The sequence below is a fragment of the Alosa pseudoharengus genome, unplaced genomic scaffold (genome assembly GCF_046254945.1).
Source record: "Alosa pseudoharengus isolate Yale_2024_CS ecotype anadromous, Long Island Sound unplaced genomic scaffold, YU_APseudo_1.1 YU_APseudo_1.1_scf_22, whole genome shotgun sequence".
Classification (NCBI taxonomy): Eukaryota; Metazoa; Chordata; class Actinopteri; order Clupeiformes; family Clupeidae; genus Alosa; species Alosa pseudoharengus.
The window spans coordinates 28,108,855-28,126,153 of record NW_027468680.1 but is presented as its reverse complement, the minus strand read 5'-3'; the positions used below and the strand labels follow the sequence as shown (position 1 = coordinate 28,126,153).

General features: G+C 44.0%; 1 protein-coding gene across 4 annotated transcripts; it reads right to left on the bottom strand.

Moving 5' to 3' along the window:
- Nucleotides 1-644: 644 nt before the first annotated feature.
- srrm1 (serine/arginine repetitive matrix 1) lies at nt 645-15,901 on the bottom strand. Of its 4 annotated transcripts, none has more exons than XM_076299578.1 (17): nt 15,808-15,901; nt 14,476-14,565; nt 12,568-12,690; nt 10,189-10,359; nt 9,970-10,058; nt 8,160-8,369; nt 7,723-7,917; nt 7,448-7,567; nt 6,120-6,382; nt 5,375-5,455; nt 4,884-4,970; nt 4,440-4,584; nt 3,544-3,636; nt 2,774-3,262; nt 2,415-2,601; nt 1,950-2,159; nt 645-1,463 (listed from the first exon to the last, which is right to left on the bottom strand). In XM_076299578.1, exons 1-17 carry the CDS (start codon nt 15,826-15,828, stop codon nt 1,356-1,358), a joined length of 2,682 nt encoding a protein of 893 aa, XP_076155693.1. In that variant the 5' UTR covers nt 15,829-15,901; the 3' UTR covers nt 645-1,355. The 4 variants fall into 4 exon arrangements, with proteins under 4 accessions (XP_076155693.1, XP_076155694.1, XP_076155695.1 ...); XM_076299579.1 differs by having other exon boundaries at nt 645-1,456; XM_076299580.1 differs by lacking the exons at nt 12,568-12,690; nt 14,476-14,565; nt 15,808-15,901 and adding an exon at nt 12,133-12,483 and having other exon boundaries at nt 10,189-11,210.
- Between the last annotated feature and the right edge of the window lie 1,398 nt (nt 15,902-17,299).

Here is a 17,299-nt window from a genome sequence, read left to right as displayed (position 1 = left end):
AGCAACCGTACACAAAGATGTGCTGCAGCCCCTGCCAGCCTCAGGCAGTATATTGGAGCAGGTGCTACAAAACAAAATCTTGGATTAGAGGCATTTATTGATAGCTGAGGTACTACATTCACGTTTAATTTTAATACGTTTACATACTGATTTGCATTACTATAATTAGCTTGAGGTGTACTTAAGTGGTTGTAAACATAGCCTTTGGACAGAAAAACAATGCTTAGATGTTATATTATAGAAAAAAGCAACACACCCAATATGAGGATGGTGATGTCTGCTGGTCTAGTGCCCAAAAACCTGGTGATAGTCTGTTTTAGCACAGCGTGGGCCTTAATAATGAATCATGAAAATGATATTTGGCTCACCTATGCACTGTAGATTTTTTTAGGACTTAATCGCACAACTGAAAGCATTCATTTTTGGCCATTCATGTTAAGTCTTATTTGACAGAATATATTCCCCAAAAATGGATGTACGCAAGGCCAGAGAGGCAAGGCAAAATGAACTTTGATTCAATATGCACTGCATAAGTCAGTGGGTCCTCCCATCAAAGGTTGAGCAGCTAGCCCCATAGACAGAGGCATGCATCAATCTAGTAAGCCAGACAAAAGGTCATCTTCTAAAGAATCAGGAGAGCCGAGTAAAGGTTTTCTCTTTTTAATGTGACTTTTTCAAAGTCAGAATTTACATTACATTTCAAACAACTTAAAAAGTTACCAAAAAAAGAAGAGGGCAAAAAAATAAATCCCACTCATACCAATGATTCTGTTTTGTTCTGTGGAAATACGACCTCAGCACAGTGGGGCCAAAACTGGTCCCCAAAAGACTGCGACTGAAGGGCGAGGTGGCAGCTTTGATCTGCATCACTGGATTATTTTCTCTTTTTTGGTTTACCGTCAGCTTCATGCACACAGGAGGTTAGACACTCAGTGCTTCTGCACATGCAATCACAGAACATCCCCCCACCACCTGTACTCTGCTAACCTGCATGAGGTATACACAAACCAAATTCTCTACTTTCCTTCACTTGTCATGTATAAAACAAAGATACAGGAATGGAGGGAGCAAAGAGACTTGAACAAACCATAACAATTCGGTTACATGTACAGTGTCTTATGGGGCAGGGCAAAGGGAAATTAAAACAGTAATGGGGGCCATGCTGTAACAAAAAGCAGCTCGACTCCCCACTCGGTAGAAGTCCTGTTTCACTGTGTACCCAACGCATTAAAAATAAACTTAGAGCATCAACAATTTGTACATTCTAAAGCTGAACCAACATCAAACTTAACTGAAAAAAGAAAATCACAGGGCGAGAAAGGAAGAAATTGAGAGGGAAGTTTGGAGGCTGTTTCTCAGGAGGGTGGTGGGGACATCTGTGCCTTCCTCATGGAGCGCAGGGCCTTTTCACGTAGTTGTCTCTCCAAGTCATCCAGACTGTCGTCTACTTCACTGTCTGATTCCTTAAGAGAAAGGCAGCATTAAAAATTATACCTCCACTCAAGGTCACATTACTCTAATGTGATCTTCGCTACCATATTGAACAGACCTATTTGATGTGGCTGTGATGGTATTTATTTCCTGGTCCTCAAAGGAGAAGAGTTTGTGTTTGAGTGGGTAAAAATACTTCAGAATACAGAATTATGGGTAAAAGTAACTTCTTTATAGAAACGATCTTGAAAACCAAGATGTCATGTAGCAAAGCTTCAAGAAAGGAACATGACTTTCTGAGGAAAAGTACATTAGATCAAGATCCTACTGACAGACACTCAAAAAATACACCATTAGGATTGACCGCAATCAAGCACAATAACAGTTTCATAATCTGACAGTACTCTTTTGCTTTTCTAACATGAACATCATAACTTTCACAACACTATAACACAGCATCATCCCCAACTCTCTGGATGGCTTTACTAGAGTGAGCAGGTCAGATAAGAGGGCGTCACCTTTTTCGGGGACGAGTCGCCATCTCCCTCACCCTCCTGCTCAGCTAAGGCTGGTCCATCTTCAGTCTCGGCCTCGGGCGCGGGCTCTGCCTCTGCCACGGCACCCTTCTCCTTCTTGTGTTTCTTGTGCTTCTTGTGCTTCTTCTCCTTCTTGTGTTTCTTCTCCTTCTTCTTCTTCTTTTTCTTCCCACCAGCCTCAGCGTCGGACGTCTACAGAGCGCACACACACACACAAATCAATTAGTGGGCCAACTTTGCAGACAACATCTTCCAGTCATCTTCCAATCATGACCAGTCTCAGGTACCTTAAACTCTTTCATTTAGACCAACTGGACAAGAAAAAAGAATCAATATGCATAACAATCTTTGTGAGCGGATTTGCATGTGCTTATTATAATATTGCTTAGGATCTACACACGGCCTGCATTACATGGCCTGCACCAGGTCAGGGGAAGTTTGCTGTACCTTGTTAGGAGAGGGACTGGCAGAGGCGCTGCTGGCCTTCTTGGCGGGGGGAGGAGGTGATCCGCTGACCGAGCGGGACGGAGAGGGTGATGCGGAGCCAGGAGCCGGCCGCTTTAGAGGCGGAGGGTGTGAGGGAGGTGACCGAGAGCGAGAGGACACTCTTCTCATGGGCTGGGGGCTCTGAGAACTAGAGTGAGCAGAGACAAGAGAGAGAGAGGACATTATTACACGCATGTTAAAAATACACACTTGGTCATTTATGAATGAACATTAACCAGAAAAGAATCCAGCTCAAAGCAAGCCCTGACATTCAAAACAGAAAAAGTTCTACCAGTGGACCAGTAGATGGTTTTCTGTACCTTTGGGTCTTGCGTGGCTCTGGGGTGCGGGAGACCCTGCGGATGGGGCGGTTGTTGTGAGAGGGGGACTGCTGGCTCTGGCCACGGGCCTGCTGCGGTGAGCCGGAGTGGGGGAAGCGGCCCTGGGGGCTGGCTGACCCCCGCGACGGGTGCGGATGGCCTCGGCCGGCGGGAGAGGGAGAGAGCCGGGAGTCTCTAGGGGGCCGGGGCGCGCTGGGCGGTGAGCTTCTACGCTGGCGCTGTGGGGGCGACATGGAGGAGGGGGGCGTGCGCCTCTTCTGGCCGGGGCTGCTGCGGCGCCTGGGGGAGCGTGAGCCGGGCCGGCGCTTGGCCCCCGGGGAAGGAGACGCCCGGCGTCTGGGTGGCGGGGAGCCCGAGGGCCGGCGCTTCTGCTGCACGGGAGACGGGCTGTAGCGCCGCTGGATGGCAGGAGAGTAGCGGCGGGGGGACGGGGAGCGTCTGCGTGGAGGTGGAGGAGGAGAGGGAGACCTGAGGGGGACGCGGGGGGGGAGGAGGACGCATAAATAAAAAGACCTTTACACACAGCAGCAATAAGGGCTGACCATAAAAAAACAGTGTGAGTATGCCTGGGGCCCGGTATCCCAAACTGAACAAACAGTATCAAATTACTTAAGACATAGCGCACAATGTTTAGTTAAATGAGGAAGGAATCAATCACATTATTTGTTCATATAAACAAGCAAAAATGATACATGAGGTCATGCAAAAGATGAACAAGGAGAGCCATGAGGCTGAGCTGAGGGCCTCACCTGCGTCTGGGCGGAGGAGAGGGTGACCGGCGGCGTCTGGGGGGAGAAGGGGAGCGGTGGCGCCGCGCTCCTGCCAAGGGACTTCGTCTTTTCCTAGAAAGCACAAAGATAGGTAAATAAAAAACCTTCAGGAACACCTTCAGATTGCAAAATCCCATTTTAAGCCATCCTTACACCAGAAGACTTTGAAAAGATTTGGAAAAGATATTTGAAAGACAAGTCTCAGACCCTCTAACACTTAAAGACAAGTCATGTTTTTAAGTCACAGACTATGATTTTGCAAGGGATCTTTTGCAGGGTCACTATTTACAAGACTGCAACTAGATTGCTTTCAATCATTGTGCACTAGATATGAACAGGAACTCAAACGATAGCTTAATCATATCAGTCATATTTTTGTGTTTCTGCAGCAATGTTTCATGTGTGACATCCCTAACCGTTATAGACTTTTTCTGTCACCTGGAATATTGGTTTGGTCGCACTAGAAAGACTGACTCAGACTGACTTAAACCGCTAAGATTGGCACCTTACACTAAACAATCTAGTTGACGGGAGTGCGTCGTGACTCCAGTACTCATTTAGTCGCTGACTGCAAAATCGCTCAAAAATCGTATGGTGTAAAGGGCCGTTCACACCAGGAACGATAACTATAACCATAACTATAACTATAAAAGCGTCCACACTGACCAACGATAAGCAAAGTCTCTCCTTGTGTTAATGAATGTGATGGCTAAAATGTGATTGTTCTGATTGGCTGTTAGCTTTTTATTGTTCTCAAAATCGCTCTGAAAGTGATCCCCTACGATATCGTTCTTCATGTCGTTATCGTTATAGTTTATATGTGTGAACGTCGTCATTCATATTAACGAAAACAGTAGTAGCGTGAAGGCACTTACCTGGGAGAGGCATCTCTGTGTCGTCTTCTTGGGGAGGTGGGTGAAGGACTCCGTCGCCTCCAGACCTCGCCGTTCCTGGCCGGAGGTCCGCGCACTGGCCGTCTGGAACCTTCGTCCTCAGAGGAGGAGGAGGACCCTGAATCTGCTGCTCACACAAACAAAACACACACAAAAGAGAGTCCAAGCATGTTAGTAGGCATGGAGCAAGGGGAATGTCTGCTGAGAGAAACACCTAGATGAAGGGTTAAATGCACAACACGTCCACATCGTCCAGTACGAGACGAGGGGGCAGGGTGGGGGGGACGACACAGACACAGGCTGGTTAGAGAAGAGGAGAGAAGGCCAGGTTGGGGAGGGGGTTAAAAGAGAGGAGAGAAGAGGAGAGAGAGAGGGAGGAGAGAGGAGAGCAGAGGTGGAAAAACACAAATAAAAAGGGGTGACAACCTGAAGACGACTGCTGATTCTGCCTGCGATACTGACGTCGCTGCTGCACAGAATCGGCTGTGGCCCCCTTCCCACCTTTATCCTCCTCTGAAATGCAAAGCAGTGAGCCGTCTTTTTCAGTGCCCAGGAACACACACACACACACACACACACCTGTGTGCACACAGACCCACTCACACACCAGGTGCACCCCACCCCCCAGTGAACCCCACACAGCTTGACTGGAGATGTAAAAATGGCAGGTGAAAGGGCAGATGGTTGATTTTATCCTTGGATAGCAAAAAAAAACTACATTAAAGTCAAAAACAGGACATGGGGCTATGACTGCTTGCTCACTCAGAAACATACTTGTGCTGAAGCAGGGGTGAGGGCATTACAAATACACATGACTAAAAGAAACAGCCATGAGAAGCCGCTTTGGCTTCTATTTTGGATTCTATTCAACCCCCATTGGGCCTCAAAAGCACATATTATGAGAAAAACACACTTACCAGACTCAGATAGGTCAGAGCGCCTGTGTTTGGGGACTGGGGATGGGGATTTGTTCCTTCCAGGTGGTTTTCGTTTTGCACCTGACACAAAAACAGAACACACTGGAGACTTAAGGGGGATACAGGATCACATCATCTACCAAAGAGAACTTCACTTCCACACTTGACCATTGCAGGACATTGCTCAGCCATGGCTGTGGACACTCACTAACAATTCTAAAAACATCACAACGGCCCTGGGCACCCGACAGAAAACTAGAATGTCATCAACACGATAACCTGGGTGTTGATAGCTCTTGTAAGATTCCTTCCTTACTGCTACCCGAGTCTCTCTGCAGAGTCATGCCTGTGCGTTACGTGATCTCACTTGGTCAGCCGGGCAGTCTAGGCACCCACGTAACCCGAGAGGAGACGCAGGCCAGCTCAGGCGTGACGGATCACTTTGCAAAAAAGCTTTCAGATGCTACATTCCTTCATCCTCCCTAATGCATTGGGTTAACAGGGGACGCAGAGAATAGGACTACAAGACGATGTAACACAAGATGGCCGTGAGAGCAAGATACTGCATCTGGGCAGAGGAAGGAGAACCAAGTTAGGAGGCCAAACACAGAGCCACAGCACGTGGCAAATCTGCAGAAGCATGGAAGTAGCAAAGAGAAGCAAAGAATAATAATGGGGGGAATGAGAGAAAAAACAGGTTGAAATGGAGGGAAGAGAGAGAGGCAGTGGGAGAACCGCTCTGTACCTGAGAACTTGCCGGGGGACCCGGAGCTGGCGCGACCCTTCCTGGCGTGGGGGGAGGCCGAGCGCCTGTTCTTGCCGGGGGAGCCCGCGCCGTCTGGGCCTGGGGAAGGGCGGACTCGCCTGCGAGACGGGCTGACGGAGGGCTCGCCCGGCCGAGGCAGCTTGCGGGGAGGCGTGTTGGACGAGCGCTTGGTGTGCTTCTTGTGGGGCGAGCGGGAGGAGGAGGAAGAGCTGCCTGAGGAGGATCCAGAGGGGGAGCGTCGCCTGGAGGCACATAAAGACAAACATATGAACCCAAGAACCACTCCACACCAACGCTGTTAATTAGGATGCATAGGGACATACAAATGCCAAGATATGGGTGTATTTACTGTATGTGCACTGAGAAGTTGCCTCTCTGGCTAAGTGGAGCACTTCACTCAAGAGCAAACGAAAACTTTCGCATCTCCAATCTGAACAACCTCGGAGATACTGAAAATACTTGTGTCCACTCTTAATGAGCATGACGAAGATTACCGCTGTTTCAACCATCGTCTCAATGCAAAATAAATGTACTTTCAGACTGTTAAAGGTCCAGTATGTAGGAAATAATGGAAAATAAACTGTAACCATTCCAAAAATGATCACCATATGTTGTCAGAGAGTGAGGAAACACGATGAATTGAAGTAATGGCTTATTTGACAACATTACTCTAACCCGTGAAACCCCGTAAAACCCATGAAAAAAAATCAGTTACGGGGCGGAATCTCTTGGAATTTTCGTTTATGTTTTAAACGATTAATTCTAGAATATCGTATTAATAATGGGCTAGCGCGTCCTCCTATTTGGGTTGCCAAATTAGCAAAGGCTTACTGTCAACAGCTGTCAGTTGTAGTCATGAACGCCTACAAGAGGCAGGCAAATTTCCAAAATTAAAACAAGAAACAAATTAAGTGGACATCGGAGGAGCTTCCTGAGATGGTGACGTCTTCGTCAAACTAAGAATATCAAGTCTGACGCAGAGCTGGCCATATTTCTCCACAACAGGTAGCCTATGCTAAACTTCATCTGCATCGCTAACTTCAGCTAAATATGTTACGTTGGTTAGAGGTGTTTTTTGTTTTCACTGTTTCCGTAATGTGTAGCTGGGTCATGGTTGGAGAAACGTTAAAGCAGCTGCAGGTCAACTAACGTTAGCTAAGTCTTCATTACATCTGGCAACCCAGAAGAGGTTCGCGTCTGGTAGTCTTGAGAACATTCACCAGTGTTTTGATTTTGGCCTACAGAACGTTCGTTAACAATCCTACAAATCGCACCTTTAAGTTAAGCGTGCACAGAAACAGACTCACTTGCGCACTGGAGATCTGCTGCGTCTGTGTCTGGGGCCAGGAGGGGGGCGCCTAGGGGGGCTTCTGCGGCGCGGGGACATGCGTCTGCGGGGGCTGGACCTCCGACGGGGAGAGTAGGACCTGGACAACACCAACAATCACATCCAATGGCAATAAGCTCCAAGAACACATTTTAGGTACCCACAGAAATGCAACAGGGTTCAAACGGTCTCTTCATTTGCAAGGCAAATGCAAAAATGACAACAGAGAATCAAAAGAACAAAACAAGGGCTGACCTGGAGCGAGACCTGTGTCGTCTCCGGGAACGAGAGCGTGTGCGTGAGCGATGCCGTGGTCGGTCCCTCCGGCCGTCCTTCTCGCGCTCGCGAGGTCGTTCCTTGGGACGCTCCTCCTTCTTGAGCGCTGGCTCTGGGGAAGGCTCTTTGACCTCGGTGATTGAGTCTGGATTCACCACCTCTTTCACAGCATCACTGAGGAGATGGAGGAAAAACAAAACAAGCTGTGAACCATGACCCTGCATAGTGAAACCTAGCTGCATTATAGCACAGGTTCATCCACACACTGAAGTGCTGTGTTTCTGCCATCACTAGTCATACTGCTACAAGTGCAGAGGAACTCAAACCTGGCTTTATAGCATTACAAGAGATTACACTGTAGGTTCTGTTTTGTATGTAAAGCAGGTTTATTGTAATACATCTGTTGCCTTGGTTACCTGGTGGAGGAAGCTTCCTGGATGAGGAGCGGTGGCTTGGAGGCCTCTGATTGGTCAGGCTCGGGCTGTGGCTCCTCTGGGGCTTTGGGTGGAGAGACTGGAAGCGACACTAGAGGGCTGGGCTTGCGGCGGGGTGAGCGAGAGGGGCTGCGCTTGCGCTCTTTCCTGGGAGGAGAGCGCCTCCTAGGGGACGGGGAGCGGGACTTCCTCCTGCAAAGGGAGTAAGGAGTACTTTTCAAAATGCTGTCACACATTGATACATACAAAAAGCATAGACTACTTCCAGTTCTAGGCATGTACAACTACCCCTGCATTTTGACAATTTACATTGTTTAGCGATAGCATAAAACGTATACATACATATATACTGTATGCTTCTACATCAGGGGTCTCAAACTCCCGGCCCGCGTCTGGCCCAATTCCGGCCCGCAACGTATGTCAAAATAATAACGTAATCCGGCCCTTGAGGGTATTTTTAATTGCGACAAACAACGATACTGATTAAAATAGACGATAGATCCAAGTACGGTGACAAATCCCATTTGTACTCTCCTCTACTATTTGCAAGACATCCAGAGCTTAATTCAAACCCAAAATCGCTGCACAAAGTTTTCAGGAAATACTTGTATTACACGCGAGAAACACAAAGACGTGCATTTGTAATGACGCGGAAGCGATGCAGGCCATAGTTTTGCACAAATTGAAGCAGAAATAGGCCTACACCAAATGTTCGCGTGAGATGAAGTCTTAGGTAGGCTATGTTATTCACCTATTCTGATTCTGAAGGAGAATATCCTTTTGGAGATTATGATCGATCATCTATTGACAGTGATAGTCACGTTGCGTCTGTGAATGGAGGTGCATCTTTGCGAATATACAACGGTGTCTACTAAGCATACCATGCTTATTTCGACCCTCTGCCCAACATAGCTTTGAGGTTGCAGTGGTAATCGTGATGATAGTGTCCGTAATGGACGTGGTACAGACAGCAGGGCTAGTAGAAATAGGGCTCTGAACTACAAAGTCACCTGCGATAGGAACTGATTTGACCAGGATACTTTATTGTAGGCCTTGTGTTTATAGGCTAGTAATAGTTGACTATTGGTATACATCTTAGCTGTTTTCTTGTTAATTTGTTATGTGGGTAATATGACAAAAAAGAAAGTAAACCTGCTCAAATATGTTGATCCAGTATTTACTGAAAGGTGCATAATTTGAGGTGTTTGCCATCCAGTGGCAAATTTGATGGGTAAATTTACCCCCTTCACAAACTTTTGTTTATAGTCAAATATTGTTACATTTACAGTAGGACTTTATCTCTGACCACTTTCAAGCCATGGCCTTTTGAAATTTTGATATAAAAATCCAATGGTGTTGCTTTCTTAAACCTGACGCCTAGTTTGCCAGGTTTAAAAAAGTTATGAGAAAAATATTTTTATTTGGTGTGAAACACCTACCTGTTTTTATGTTTTTTTGTTTGTTTTTATAATTTGTATTAATATTTATTTGATCATTATTTTATTTATAAACTTAGGTTGCTAGCACAGGTGTCTAAAATAGATAAAGACTTGCACTTTCTGTTTGTAGTTTTGTGTTTGAAAATACAGTATTGTGAAAAAACATTGCATTTTAGGAAATAGCCGTTGTTTTTTTGTATTATTCTTTAACACTGACGTGGCCCTCCAATCAGATGACATTGGCAGAAGTGGCCCCCAGCTCATTTGAGTTTGAGACCCCTGTTTTACATAACAACCCAAACAAATCTTGCTGACACTGAACTATCCAGGCTCTTAAGGCTGGTGGTGCTCACCTTCTGGGGCTTTTGGACTGAGCTCTCTCTTTGTTTTCCTTCTTATCTTCATCCATCCTCTTCAGAGACGCCAGTTTCTCCTGCTCAATCTGCAGGACACATTTTCAAACTTCTATCAACAAGTCATCACACACTGACTGAAGTATCACGTCACCACAGACCTTGTTTAGGTCTCTACTAAAAACACCATAAACAATCGGCCAATCAAAATGCACGGACCTGTCTCTGTTTGATCTCCTCTTTCTTCTGTTCGAGGAAAGCCGTGGGGATTCCAGCAATGTTCTCCTGGGCACTCAGCAGCAGCGGCCAGAGGTCCTTCATGAACTCGCGGGCGTTCTTACCATTCAGGAACCCCGTCAGGTTGATCTGCATCATTTTACTGTCCGGGTTCTGCAACACACACACAGCCGGGGGAGAAGAGAGAGGGGAGACGGCACACCAGTCAATACAGAGAGGGAACCGGCTAGGTGGAGGGGGTGGGTTCTGTCAACCACATCCCTGTTTACCTCTACAGCTTACTCAAGCTGTAACTTGCTCTTTAGCTACTACAATATATTGTCCATGGGGTCTAGAATGACTAAAAAGGGAGATTTAGCTTTAGGATTTAGTAGTAAACTGAGTTCTTGGTGCCTTAGTATATAACCTTCATTGACCACTAAGTCAGTCTCTAGCCTAGATACCACCCCCTTGGTTGTCATTTTGTCATTGAGGCCTAAAGCCATGGCATGGCTAGCTGAGAGGAGATATATATAGAGATAGATACTTTATTGATCCCCAAGGGGAAACATAACTTGAGAATAAAACAGGCCAGCCTTTATGCATGCACTAGCACTTACTGACCTCCCCTATGGCAAACAGCTGGACCCGTTTCAAAAAATGCGATAGAAAACCCCTTGCCCTCCAGACCACAATGGGGGATGGTGTCCATTTTTAAGACCCAATTACCTAAATATATGCTATGCTATACAAGTCAAATATCCATCGTCTCCCCCACAATAAACTCCATTGGGTTTTTTTTTTAACAAAAAATAAAATAAAATAAACAAATAGCCACAGAACAGAGTGCATCAAAAACCCCACAAAGAAAGTACAGTCCCGGTGTCTTCAGAGTGTCCCGCGGGATCTGGGGGGGGGGCACGGAGCGCTCGCCACTCCTGCAGAAAGAGAGGCTCCCTTGGCTTGCTTCCGCCTCCCTACTGCTTGAGACTCAACCACCTTGAGTTTAATGTTATATCATTTATCTAAATTGCAAGAGACGAACAAGCAATAATGAGTACACAAGGCATGTAAAAAGGGGTTTATTTCAAACAACTAAGTTAAGAATTAAGAAAAAAAGTGTTGTCTTCCCAACCCCCAAATGAGGATCCAAAAGGCTGACCCTTTACATTTGTTATTATGTTAATTTACCAAAAGAAAGTTTAGGATCCTATCTCTAAACCCCATACAATAAACCGGCTTGTAGTCCAAAGATGATATAACCTAAAACATCTTGCCACATTTATCTTCCAGTAAAACAATAGGAGAATGATACCTTACTGCACCAGCCACACCTTCTGAAAACTTAAGCCAATACTTTTGCGTCACAAAACAAACATTGGCTCTTTATATGTTGCATCCATCTCATCACGTCAGATCTCTAAAGAGGTGGGTGATGCTGATGGACACTGCATAGCATTCCAAATGGCGCTCTCTTAGAATATAGGGGGCCATGAAACAATCACGAGAAGCCAGGTACAATCAGCTATGCAGTTACTGAGCAACTCAGCAGTTTTCAGCCAATACAGGAGCACAGTAATTTTTCACATATCGATGTATTACTAGGGACTGGGGACTACCAGACTATTAACTTACAGTGCAGTAAAGCACTGGATACATCTCAGCCAAATAACTGGTGCAACCATGACATCCAAGACTATGGTAAGAACACATTTAAATGGTTCTGGCAGTGAGGATGGTTACACATTGGATGTTGCCTGTAAGACTCTAAGACAGGTAAATCTTAAGAGCTTTGCAGTGAACTAAGAATGACAATGCATGATGTTAACTGTTTGGATTGAACAGTATAATTATCTTTAAAAAAAAAAAAACTATACTACTGAAATTAGCATGTCTGTCCATATGTTTCTAGACCTGGCATGACGCCAACCCCTGCTCATAACTCACCTCAAAAACCAAACTTCATCATCAAGGAAGAGTTGGATTCAGTGAGACTTTGGGCTCAGGAGAGATCTAATTAGGTGTTGGTGCTATACTTCTGATGCAAGGTATAACATCCATATTGGTTCAGGCCTTTTAAATCATAAATCACATCATCATTAGAAAACTGCTGTTCAACAATGGCATCTTTTTTCATCATTATTGCAACAATCCTGTTTCATTGGATGAACTACAAATAACTTTACCCGCAGCTATTCCACACACAAGGCACCAACTGTAGCAGATTTCTTGTTGGATATAAATATGTCTCAAGTCAATGCTACTCAAATGTTAGCTTCATCTACCATAGTTATGTCACCCACCCAAAGACCATAAGGACACAAACAGCCTTATATCTATTAAGCAAAGACACAATGGGGACATATTAAGAGGGGCCATTACCTTTTCTTCCAACTGGTTGAAAATGAACTCTATGACGACATCGTCCTCGAACCCCAGGATCTCTGTAACTCGCTGTGTGATCCAAGGTTTGATGACTTCCAGGTTGACTTTGGTCATGTCCACCTGATGGAACGAAAGCAGTAATGTGTTAAAAGGTCCCACATTACGTAAATTTCATAATTGCAGGGTTCTCACTACATCAAATGTAAAATTCCATGAGTTTTCCCTGACATAAAACTGATTTTCCATGACCTACTGTACAATAAATGATGCAATATATCGTCTAAATATTTCAGAACAGCTGCGTAGCTTTCAAGAATCTTACTTTTTTAGAGCAGCAGAAGAATAAATGGGCATTAAATTAAAAGTTGGACTAACCCAGCGTTTCTCAAACTGTGGGTCGCGGAGACATGCCAGGTGGGGCGCGAACTGACGTGAAAACAGGAGTTTTTCATTTATTTTTTTATCTGTAGCCTAGGCAGCACCTGGTGCGCAATGGACGCACTGTGTTATTCATAGGGAAGCGCTCGTGTCAAGGCAGCTTATAGTCCCGACCTGAATGAGATTTTGAACAAGGTTGTGAGGTGAATTTCATCAAGACCCAGCCCTTAAAAGCGTGTCTGTTCCCCGCACTTTGCGAGGAGATGGGAGCTGACCACACAGCTGTAGCCTACTGTTTCACAGCGAGGCAAGGTGGCTTTCCCGAGGTAAAGTGCTGTCGCGCGTGTTTGAGCTCCGTGTCGCCTCTTCTTGGAGGAAGAGCGCATACGAATCTGCAAGCACGTTCACTAATGAAAATTTCTTGATGAAGCTGGCCTATCTTAGCGATATATTTGGAAAGCTCAGTGAGTTAAATCTCCAGTTACAAGGCAAAGACAAGCACCTACCTCACCTAGCAGATAAGATTACTGCATTCACCAAAAAACTCGAGGTATGGGACAGGCGCCTCGATCGCAACAGTATTAATGCCTTTGAGAATCTGAGTGAAATCGCTGAAACGTCTGATTCGGGAGCCACTCTTGTGATCCCATGTATTAAACAGTAGGCCTACATCACATCTCTGCAAAGTTTATTTAAAAAATATTTCCCAACCAGAAGTGCTCAGTATGACTGGATTATGGATCCATTTAATGCAGCATGTTGGTAGGCTATTTCATTGAATATATTGTACAATGCTGTAAAATATTGGCCTGTGCTTGCCAATATGTTGCTGGAAAAAATAAATATGTGTGTTTAATTTACAGTGGCACATTATGTATTTATTTACATTATATCTGCAGCACCAGCTGATTTTAACTCTGCTGAAGAGGACATATTTAGAACTTGTCGTAATTTCAATAAATTTGACAATTTTAAGCTTGATGCACTTTCTTAGAGCGATGATGGACAGGTGGTGCTCGAAAATGCCCCCTTGATCAAAGTGGGGAATGAAAGAAAAAGTTTGAGAACCACTGGGCTAACCACAACTACTCAAACATAAAGCTAATAAGCTATACACCAATTCTGCATGGACATATATTTGTATTAATGTATTTTGGCAAGTCAATTTTAAACCGCTACAACAAAATTCCTCAATTTTTCATGACATTGACCCCAAATATTCCCTGACTTTCCATGTCTGGAATAGACTTTCCTAAATTCCATGATATTCCAGAAATTCCATGTTCAGAAAAATATTAAAGTGTCATAATAACAAACCATGTCTTCTGGTTTAAACCCATGTTTTTCCATCTTTATTTACACTATAACTAATACCATGTTCAAATATTTGGAAGTACCTTACATCCCTAACTGTAGTATGCCCCAACCCTTGTTTACGTACTATCCTATGTTCGGTGTACATAGCTGTGGGCTAAAAGCCTAATAAAGTATCACTTGAAAACGTTGCATCAAGAATAATGTGCAAACCTTCTTTTCCAGACATTCTGCAAACTTCAGCTGTTTCAGTAATTTCTTCTGTTTATTGCTGAAGCGATTATCTTGCTCTGCACTGGTGCCCTGAGGAGAAAAAACAAATGTCATGGATCACCATATCATATCAACAGCTGACAAAAAATTGTGTTAACATATCATCTGAAATGCTGTCTAACGTAAGCAATCCAAAACCTTCGATTAATCGGCTTAGTTTGCCAACAATTTATTTAACCAGCTGGCTAGGTTTAAAATCAACAAGATAAGTTAATTCCCGTCAGTCGTGGATTCAGTTTGAGGCGACATGAACCAATCGTAAAAGGCAGGACAGCTCCATCACGTAATGTTTAAGTTAACATTGAGTGCATTAACGTTAACGTTTATAGACAGCAAGACATCTCACTGCCATGCCATTCAGTTGTACAAGTCTACAGGATAGTAACGACCTTCCGCATAACTACTATGGCGATGGTTAAAACAACTAAGTTTAGCTGTCGATTTGGACCAGTTAAAGTTACAGTCCTATTATGCGGAAATTATGTGGCGACCCATCTCAATGTAACAAGACAGATATATTTGTGATATACCGTAGAGTTAACGCTCTTTTGAGATGTCAATGTTTCTGCTGCCGGTGTAAAGTTAGCCAGAGAACGAGTTAACGGAAACGTCAACATTAGCATATCAGACACAAACTACAACAAAGTCGACTTCTTTTTAACTACTATTTACTTAATAACAATCCATTATCATCAAAATCCATGTTTATCGCTTCACACGTTAAAACAAAATCCTGGTATCCAACTAAAGTGCCAGGCAACGTTTCACGTTAGTGCAAAGGGCTACTTCGTGGCTAATCTTAGCTAGTTTGCATGTGTTATTGGCTAACTTCAACCAATGTTAGCTTTAGCTAGCTAATGTCATTGAACTAGATGCATGTACATGCGCTTCGATGGCTGATTTGGATACAACGCCATTCGACAATATCGTTGATGTCGATGCTTCAGGTCTTATTTCTTAACTCATTTAACACATTGTACATCATAAACTACTTCATTAATTTAGAACCAATATATAGATGATATGCCATGCCAGATAAATAGTTAGCCTATTACGTTTAGCTACCTAACGTTAAATGATTTCGTACTTAGCAGACACGGCCGCCATCTTTGAGCGTGCTAGCATAGCAAAACTGCTTGCACTGGAATGGCGCCTGAAATTACTCTTGCGTAGGTGATAACATATCATAGATTACAATTAAACATGCCTGCCGATTCTCGTCTTTAATCACAGCTGCGAATTACGACTTAAAGTTAAACAGACATTACTTACGCGGAAAAAACCCGCGTCCATCTTATCCAACAGTTCTTTGCACGGGTATGGAGAAGATGTGATTCAAATAGCCACAATGCAACGCGGTCGAAATCTAGTTCCGCAAAAAGGTGATGGGGGCGTGGTAACAAATATTGTGTGCATGAGAGGCCGTTTAGGCCAATAGTGAAAACCTTACATGCATATTTCTTAATCACACACAAATACATACTAATGCATACATACATACACACATACATACATACATACATACATACATACTTATACACACACATATACATATTAATACACACACACATACATAGCCTACATAGAAAGTATGGTATATGCATGACAGTATGGTTGTATGCAAGTGTTAATCAATAACATTTATAACAATTATCAGCAACCATTCATCCAATGTTCCAAAGGCACATTCTATTTACTAATCTGATATCATTTTAAAAGGCTAACTGAGAAAACATTGGAGAACCCTTTTGCAATTATGTAAACACATAATGTAATTCTTGATGAAAACAGTGCAACTGATTTCAGATGGTATTCTGTCTATAATGAAGTGGAATGGAAATTTTTATGTGAAACTTTTGACTGGTAGTGTGTGTGTGTGTGTGTGTGTGTGTGTGTGCATGTGTTAGGTATTAATTTATTGGACTAAACAGCCTCTCATATGATAGTGCCTGGTATCATCACCAGACACTTCATGAAGAAGGTAGGCTACACCTTTTAGGAAAAGTTTCCAATCCTAGCATCGTAATGGGTGTCTTTGCGTTACCTTTGAAATCATTGGTTCAGCCAAGTCAATCAAATTGATCAGTGATACCTAACCTTACTTCCTTGGCCACTAACCTTTGATAATTAAATGCATCGGCAGTAAGGAAATATTGTATTTGCCTTTGCTGTATAAATATCCACATATTCTGACTGTAATTCTTTGATGTTACATGCTACCATGGCATTTACCACTGTCACCTTCGATTTCGAAATAAACGCCAACACTTCGCTGATTGGTCAGCCATTCTGGTGGCTGAGTAGCCAGAGTAGGCCTTTCTCAGTGAGATGAAAATTAGCAGGGCTATGGTAGGTGGGGTGTGGAGTGGGAGTGGCTGAAACATTTTTGGCCTGTTTGCAGAATAGAGGTCGTCTGGCACTGCACTGGCACATACTAGAATTGTACATTTGATTTGGTCTCGATGTGCACAACAGATAATTGGGAACCGGGCAGCTGAGACACGTTTTCCACATAATTAACCGCAGTCAAACCAGGATGAACTCACACACCAAACACTGTAAATTTAATAATGTAGACTTTTTTATTTTTAAAGAAATAGGTGAAAATCGGCAGTGTTTGGTGTGCGAGTTCATCCTGGTATGACTGCAGTACTTAAAGCACACTTTGGTTTGGGCTGCAACACACGATTGACTTTCACATAATTGACCACCAGAATATCAGCAAAATGAAGGCCTGTCATACAAAAGAACAATATCTCTGGAT